General features: G+C 39.8%; 1 protein-coding gene across 2 annotated transcripts; it reads right to left on the bottom strand.

Moving 5' to 3' along the window:
* Positions 1-785: 785 nt before the first annotated feature.
* LOC135505580 (cannabinoid receptor type 1A-like) lies at positions 786-6,231 on the bottom strand. 2 transcript variants are annotated; one of them, XM_064924649.1, is made up of 3 exons: positions 6,159-6,231; positions 5,978-6,061; positions 786-3,997 (listed from the first exon to the last, which is right to left on the bottom strand). In XM_064924649.1, exon 3 carries the CDS (start codon positions 3,945-3,947, stop codon positions 2,541-2,543), a length of 1,407 nt encoding a protein of 468 aa, XP_064780721.1. In that variant the 5' UTR covers positions 3,948-3,997; positions 5,978-6,061; positions 6,159-6,231; the 3' UTR covers positions 786-2,540. The 2 variants fall into 2 exon arrangements, with proteins under 2 accessions (XP_064780721.1, XP_064780720.1); XM_064924648.1 differs by having other exon boundaries at positions 5,978-6,218.
* Positions 6,232-8,763: the final 2,532 nt, after the last annotated feature.

The raw sequence follows: 8,763 nt of genomic DNA, 5'->3' as shown, positions 1-8,763 counted from the left end.
GTCATAACATTGCCTCTGTCATATGTCTCTGTTCAGCTGTAAATCTGAACTGTTCAATAAACAGACACGGTATAGCAGTGCTAATAGCACTGGTTCAAAGTCCCATGTAGAGGGACCTATATGTATCAAGAGTCTCAGAGTAGGAGAGTTGATTAAGGATCCGTTTTGACCTTTTAGATCACAATGAATGAGATTACATGGACAGTGGGACCTAATTTTTAATCTGAGATGCATTATACATACAAACCCCCGGCCCTGTATTTGGCCATAGTATTATTATTCATTCACCCTGCAGGATTGTTCTGATAAACCATCTTCCAAAAAGGCCTATAATGTGGACAATGAAGAATTGTTGGGAAATTCCCATGCTGGATGAATGTGATGGCAGTGTTGTATTTAGTCCAGAAGAGGGCGAGAATCAGCTTCAGGAATCACTACTTCCCTTCCATTCCTGGAAAAGAAAAGATTTTGCGTCTTTCCTTCCAGCCATTTTGAGATGGAGTAATAACACATCTGACTTGATTGGTGTAGGTGTAGAAGCTATATGGGTGTATTGCTTACACTTCTTTGTGTTAGATCTAACACCATGTTATCAACGATTACTTCAAAGGAAGGAGGAAGGAAGGAAGGAAGGAAGCATGTTGTTCAAACATGACCTAGGTGTCCGCTGCTACAGTTTATGAGTATATCAAATTTGTTCTATTGTGATTTTCTTGCCTTTTGTAAGCTGAACACACTGTACTTACAACTATTCACCAAATAAAAATGAACATGGTCAGCAGACATCATAACCAGCTGTGACTTTATTCAAAAGCTTGGAAACATTACATTGCAATACGGAAGAAAAAGAATCCTGCAGATTGTTTTTTTCCACAGACAATCCTCAGATGCCACCACTGTACAGAAGCCACTTGACAGCTGACATTTGATCTTCAACACTCAACAGTACAAGAGGCAGCAAAGCACACTGGTAAACAGCTGTCAGTAGTAGTTTAACACCAAGATAAATGTCTAAAGAACAATTGTGCTAACTGAGTCATAGTTCTAGATTAAAATTCCTATATAATCTAATTGAAAATTACATTTTCATCAACACTTGTAAAAGGCTCATTTCCATACAATGCATATACAGTATAACTTCCATTCTAACATGTTGTCAGTTATAATGAAAGGCTTGCTTTTGATAAAAATGTACTCAGAAAACCAAAACGTTAACAGGCTATCTTATTTTTTATTTAATCCAAAAGCTGAGCTCTAGGCCTGCTCTAGGGTAGCTGTTGTCTCCTCAAATATCAAAAGAATCCGCATCAATAGTGCTAAATTAGATTTATTGATGGTAACACTGAAACAATTTGATAAGATTGAAGGTTGACATTGTTTTTATCAAGTTGTAAGGTTATTCACAAATGTACTGAATTGAATGAAAACCACTTAAATCATCTGAATTTAATCTATGGCATGATTTTTATTGTAGTGTGGCCACCACTTTTCAGAACTGCATTGTATGTAACACTGTACAATTGTTTGGTGTACATTCATTTTTATTGAAAAAATACTACTATAGCCAAGAGTAGAGAGGAAGAAGTGAAAGGCAGAATAAATGTGATTTTTTTGTTGGGAGGAGTTACGTATCAGTCTGTCAGTACCTACATTACAGATAATTCCATTGTAGATTTTTGGCTTATTAAACACATCTTGCAGATGAGCTTATTATGGCTTCAAATGACAAATTGATGTCATTAAATTGAACAATGTGGTTTTCAGATTCATCCAGCTTCTGTGTGAAAGATGACTCCCAACAATCAATGGAGCTGTCTACACAAAGTCAGGTCAGGCTTTATTTATCCTAAGCCTCGGTTATTTCTGTATTAAATAATAAACTCAGACAGGTACAAAAAGAAAATACATGAGTAACTCTGTTGCTTTATGAATCGTACATGTCTTAAATAAATACATATTAAAGTTATACCCTTATGTAAATTAATGTAAACTATTCACAAAACATACTGTATATTTGTACATGATGCCTGGACAAAGTCAATGCCTCTTCTGGCTGCTCAAAGCCTCAAAGATTTGTCTTTTTTATGGTACGTACACATATTGACATCTTGATAACACATAATTCTAATCAAAAACTTCAGTAGCCCCTTATCCCATGAATTAAGATATCATTGTTTCAGAACCTGAATTCACAGTACAAAAATATACTAAGCCTTCATGAATTCACCATCAGTACTATCTACAGTTTGATCATCATTAAGTCTATGATCAGCAGTAGACTTACGACAGTCTTGGATAGGTCAAACACATTTTGAGTCCATCCACTCTCTTCATCACCTTTACAAATCAATTTGGCACTTAGGCACTAGAACACTATACTAGCACACCTCATAAACATAAAACAATGAAGTAATGAACCGTTGAAGCGTTGAGCTATTTGTGTAATTTATTACATCCTGTGGAAGGTCCACCACCTTGTGAGAAAGTTTCCTCTGAAACAGATGAGTTGCACAATATCTCTGTGGCATGATGATGACCATCTAAACAGCTTCTGCAGATGTCTCAGTGGAGACAGACATAGTCACTTTGGCTATTTTCACAGTGGTCTTCACACAGCTCTCTGCAGCCCTGTTGGCAGCGATGTGCCTGCTCTGGCAGTCAGACTCCAGGCTATTGTCCAGCTGCTGGGCACTGCCCCGGCATGCCTGGCATGAGCTGAGGAAGGCGTGTCGCAGGTCCTTGCTCCTCAGGGCGTAAATGATTGGATTGACGGTTGAGTTGAGCAGACAGAGCATGCTGGCGAAAGCAAACACTGTCTTAATATCATCATCCATCTTCCAGAACAGGTCGTAGACCATGATGGCCAGCACAGGGCCCCAGCAGATGACCAACACCACTAGGATGAGGACCAGGGTCTTGGCGAGCCGGATATCCATGCGCGTCTGCTCAGGGCGCATGGTTTGCACCTTCGTTCCGTCTGCTGAGTACACCACCAGGCTCTTCTGGGAGGTGCGGCTCAGCATGCGCACGGCATGGTGGTGGGCCTTCCACAGGATGTACATGTAAGCGTAGATGATGAAGAGGACCAGCACGCTGGTCACCCCGATCCAGAAGATTAGATACTTCTCATCAATTAGCGGGAAAAGGTCTGAGCAGACCGAGTTAAGCTGCTTGCAGTTCCAGCCCAGCAGAGGGAGCACTGCGAAGACGATGGAGATAGTCCACATCACGCAGAAGGCGATGACAGCCTTGGTCCGCGTGACGATGCGCCTGTAGGCCAGGGGTCTGTGGATGGAGATGTAGCGGTCTATAGCAGTGAGAAACAGGCTTCCCACAGAGGCTGTGAACGAAGCGATGACCCCACCTAACTTGAAGAGGAACACATTGGGGCTGTCCTTTCTGTGGAACACATGGAAGTCCAGGAAGCTGTAGACGAAGATGACGCTGCCCAGCAGGTCGGCTACAGCCAGGCTTCCTATGAAGTGGTAGGAGGGGCGGCAGCGCAGTGTGCGGGATTGGAGGATCACACACAGCACGATAAGGTTCTCAAGCACAGTGAAGGTTCCCAGAGTGAGGGACATCACCGTCACAGCCAACTGCTGGCTAGGAGTCAGGATCATGAAGCATTCCATGTCCACGAAGTTCTCCGCACACTGGATTCCGGTTCCCTCATCACCAAAGCCGCTACTGTTGCCAAACAGGTCTGTGGCATTAGTGGGGAAGAAAGGAATGCCTTTTAGGATGAGTTCTTCATCTCCAGGCACCTTGTCTGGGAAAGAGTTACTGCGGAAAGCAGGTAAAGGCTTCTGGACGGACAATCCACCCTTAGTGAAGTCAGTGTTGATGGTGGCGTCATCATAGCTGGCATCATTGGAGCCAAGGTACAGCAGTCCAGAGGTTATAGTCCGGAAGGTGGTGTCTGCCACACCATCCAGCACAGACTTCATGACTGGGCCTGAGAGGTGAACACTGGGGTTTAAGATGATCTCTGGTTAACCTATGAAATGATAAGAGAAATGTTTGTGTTTATGTCTTAACATTGAACAGGAGAAATTGGAAATCACAGCAAGAATTGTGCCCTTTTATGACAGTTAAACTGTTAAAGAGTTGTTGTTTCGAAATTGCATTTAATCCTATATTATTTGCCAAAATTAAACTATAATTTAGATTGGGCTTTTTCTCACATTGCTTGAATGAGCAAAATCATTGGGGTGTTCTAATTACAAACTTCTAACTGGTAACTGCCAAAATAAAGGAAACATGAGTAAATGAGTGAAACAAAGTATACTGAAAGCAGGTTCCTGAGCTAAGCAATTAACGTACCATCATGCTTAGGGTCATGTATAAAAATGCAGTTGGCCATGATTTTAGTTACCATGACTAGATGTGTGCGTGTGCGTGTCTCTCTTACCAGATCTCAACCCAATGAACACTTATGGGAGATTCTGGAGCAACGCTTGAGACAGCTTTTTCCACCACCATGAACAAAACATCAAAAGATGGAATTTCTCATGGAAAAATTGTTGAGACACTAGAATCTATGCCAAGGCGCATTGAAGCTCTTCTGGCGACTCGTGGCAGCCCAACGCCCTATTAAGACGCTTTATGCTGGTGTTTCCTTTATTTTGGCAGTTACCTGTATATTTAATTCTATAAAATTTGAATTGTCTAATGATGATCAGCAGAGGTGTCATAATCATTAAAACACAGTGGCACATGGACCCTAAGATTGGTCCTGTTTAAAAAAATAAAACATTTGTATTTTTTTATTTACAATTATAATTCATTATTACATTTTAGCTAATTTATATGCAGAAAAATGTACACATTTCTTACATAGAATTACGCATGATGATTATGGCTCTATATGGCAGGAAAACGGCTTCAGGTGTTTGAAAAAAATCGAAATTCTCCAACTCCCGGACCACCTCCAGCCATCCTTACGTACTTGGTGCCTCCTCAGATTTTTGGGGTGCATGAGGGGCAACGCTTTTTATTCCATTTTTTTAGGTTAACCATTAGGAATGGCCAAAGGGAGTTCACTGTTACTTAGCTGTTGCCCTGCATGCCACACAGAGAGAACAATTCCATTCCTATCAGATAACTCATGTGCAACAAGAGGCAGTCTATTTTGTTCACGTTTGGCCAAGCTAGGCTATGTCGGAGATCACTAAATGCAGCTCCTGTTATACATTCCTGACAGTCATTCTCATGTTTAGCAGTAGCCACAGGATGGTGCACAGGTGCAATCTTACCGAAGCTGATGGGGTATTATACTGTTATCTAAAAGGGAATAACCATTTATTTACCTTAAGGTTGGGAGTTAGGTTAAAGGGTTCAGGATAGGGGAAGGTTTAGCTAATATGCTAAGTAGTTGCAAAGTAGCTAAAAAGTAGTAAGTAGTAGAAAAGTTGCTGAAATGTTAGTTGTCCATGATTAAAACGCGCAACCTTCAGGTTACTAGAAGTTCGTGTTATAGGACACCCTTCCACCCTGACCAACCACACTCCTTTCGTTTTGGAATTAAGTAACCTTCTGTTTTATGTAAACATACCAAACGTAACATATCATACTAATTTGAGGTTTTCGGGTTTTTCGTTCACTATGTTACCTCTAGTCTATGAGACCAGCATGTATTATTTGTTGATTAGGTTTCGCATTTATTTTTTTTCATTAAATAACGGGTTATTTTTCCTCAATTATAGATCTACAATTCGATGCCGTTGCTATAGCCCACAACAGCCTCTCGTTTTTGTACGGTGAAATGAATGAAAAACTCATTTTGAGTGCCGGCACCATTTATATGTAGGTGCAGGAACTCTGAAATACTTTTGAGCTAATATTCTAAGATGTGCATGAACTCAAGCAGTAGAACATTTGAAGTGCCACAGTCCTCGGCTCCAGTGGGCACCTGCCGAAGTCGGGCACTGATTAGGACACATACAGAGTTTATAATAACCTAATAAAAAGTATTTACCTTCACATTGCTCGCACAGGTCCCTCCACCCAAAATGTATCCAACAATTAATCCAACCTTGACTCGTAATACCTGACAAAAGAACTATAAATGTAATCATTAAAACAAGGAACGTTAAAAACATTTACAATTATATAGAAAATATATTTGTCTAACGATCTAGTTATTCATTGGTTAATACGGTTTATTGATGGGCGCTCAGAATGGCATCTGCTCTCTCATGTGCGCCTCCCGCAGTGGACCTAAGTTGCGGCTGCTGCGATGTCTGAAGTCTCTCTCTGTGTGTGCATATTTATGAAGCATCACTTTCGAAAGCCACATCACGTGCTGCGAAACGCGCTCTCCATAGATGTATATAGCCAACCCCAAAGCAGCCTTCAACTGTAAGAACAAGGGAACATGCATACACATTAAACGAATTTTGCACTTGGACAAAACGATAGCTGCACATACAGGTACTCTAACAGGTTCAGTGCATTAGGGCTCAAATAGGTTCACATACGGATAAGCTTGTGTGAGGCAAAATATACATTTCTCATGATTTCAATGCCTTTGATGTGTTATAATGAAACATTACATTCTATAATATTCTTTACATTTAACTTGCTTGAACTTATTGTTCATTAGGCTACTTATCTATATTTTTCCAATTAAAATATTGCTTTAAACAAGCTCATTTGAATCCCACCAGTGAGTGATCCGTTAGGTGTTTTCCTGTCAGTGGCACACACTGAATGTAAATGATGTGACATATGCAGAGTGGGGCAAGGAAGAGTAGCCTAGACATCTTCTGGATTCATTATTTTGATGAATCACCTCAGAAGTACCATGCATTGTGTAGTCCTCAACTGCACAGTATGTTATGTCAAATTATCAGTTTGTATCATTAGCCTGTGTTTTTCTTTGGACATCTGTTTCTTTCCAGACTGCTACATGTATGTTTTTCCCGTCACTGTAATGTTATTGATTAAGGATTATATAGGCCAGAGAAGATGAAAGGACAATGCCTTTGGGAGAGCTCATTGTCAGTCTTATGATCAATTACTGTAGATATTGACCTCAAAGGGCAGGTATATAAGAGGGCCAACTCGGCACAAACTGGTTGAATCAACCTTGTTTAAACACAATTTGTCAATGTATTGTGATGTGAAATCTACATGGAAAATACATTGGATTTAAAAAAAGATCAATCACAGGATTATGTCATCATGTTAACCAAGTTTCAACATAGACCAACTTTGTCTGAAATATGTTGAGTTTTTACATTTAAAACAACGTTACATCCAAAATCAGAAAAAAAACTATAGGCTACGCAGCACCTGCTACTGGAAAATGTATCTATGTACAGCTACCCTTTGGCGTCCCATTCAGGGTTTTATCCAATCCCAGCCCTGCTTAGCTATGATATTTGTCCAAGTTAAAGAATGGGACTAAATCTCCCAAAAATGTAAATGCACTTTAAATAAATTTCTGATTTGATTTTGTCCTACTTTTTAAAGTTGAGATGGAGATATGAATTCAACATGTCAACTATTAATTTGAAGACAAACTGGAATTAAAACCAGACTAAATCAATGGCACATATGGAACTATCCAAGCAGAAGATACATCTCCTTCAAATGTTGATATTTGGTTGCATTGTCAACCAAACACAATTCAATATTACTTTTTAATACAGTAAATAGCCTACATAGGGCTATCTTACAAACTAATGTAACATTCAACCTTAAAATGAGTAACACATCATTGGCCACATTCTGAGGTTAATGTAACTATACATTTCTTCTTATGTGATCATATAACTAAAGTGCGCAAGTTCAAGATAGCAAGGTCGTCACAGTTCTGTGGAGATTGTCAATTTCCATTGGAATTTGTTTGTCCTTTTATATGGTTGAACGCATAGGGATTACAGATGGGAAATTAAACTAACTTTTGGCTGTCTAATTGAGTGGGTGAATATAGGTTGTAATCTCATTGATCAACCAAATATGACCCATTATCCAAGTTGAAATAACGTGGCGTGCCAGCGAGGGGGAGGAGTGAGGGGCATGTTGATAACCAGTATATGTACCTTATTTCTATTACCCAGAGCAGGTATTGTAAAACAGAAGCAGACACTTTATTAGACTGAGAAGGATAGGATTGTATTGGTTATTTATTCCTTCAGGTAGCACTCCCCGCCTCCACCCAATTGGAAATTACATTTTCAGTGAGAATGCTTTGAACTGCAACAAATTATAATGCCGACCCTCCGGATGGCATTATGTATGCCATTGCCAAAACTATAGAACAGGCATTTTAGAGCTGCAATCTAACTTTGTTGCCTTACAAAAAGCCCTGGTTGGTTTAAAACTGGTACTTAATGCTGGCAAGACTAAATGTATGTTGTTCTCTAACTCTCGCAAAACATTTTCTTTGTAAAAATGTGTTGTCCTCAGGGCACTGAAAGTTATTACGTCAAGTTTGTGATTACTAGCAAATATCTGAAATACATTTACACAAAGTATTGTGAAAAACATAGCATAATTACACAATCATTAATTTGTTAGGCTGGATATCAGAATTAATCGTTGGCACACCGTGTCCTTTGGGAAAGAGAATTTTAGATCATTTAAGGTTTTCTGTGAGGTTCAGTCTTATGATTGTAGCAGTCTGGTCCCATGATGTCCTTCAGGGTCCACACTCTGCAACATCTCTGTTGTTCTGCAAAAGTGGAGGGATTTGCATTGATAGGGGCCATTTTCACAAGGACAGTTTCATTGTTAATAAATGAGGCCATTGGTAGC

The sequence above is a fragment of the Oncorhynchus masou genome, chromosome 19, assembly GCF_036934945.1.
Source record: "Oncorhynchus masou masou isolate Uvic2021 chromosome 19, UVic_Omas_1.1, whole genome shotgun sequence".
Taxonomy (NCBI): Eukaryota; Metazoa; Chordata; class Actinopteri; order Salmoniformes; family Salmonidae; genus Oncorhynchus; species Oncorhynchus masou.
The sequence above is the reverse complement of the archived record's forward strand: the minus strand, read 5'-3'. Positions and strand labels throughout refer to the sequence as shown.

Bases quoted from the DNA above. Each gene is read 5' to 3' on its own strand.
- LOC135505580 (XM_064924649.1), bottom strand. From the start codon at position 3,947: ATGAAGTCTGTGCTGGATGGTGTGGCAGACACCACCTTCCGGACTATA.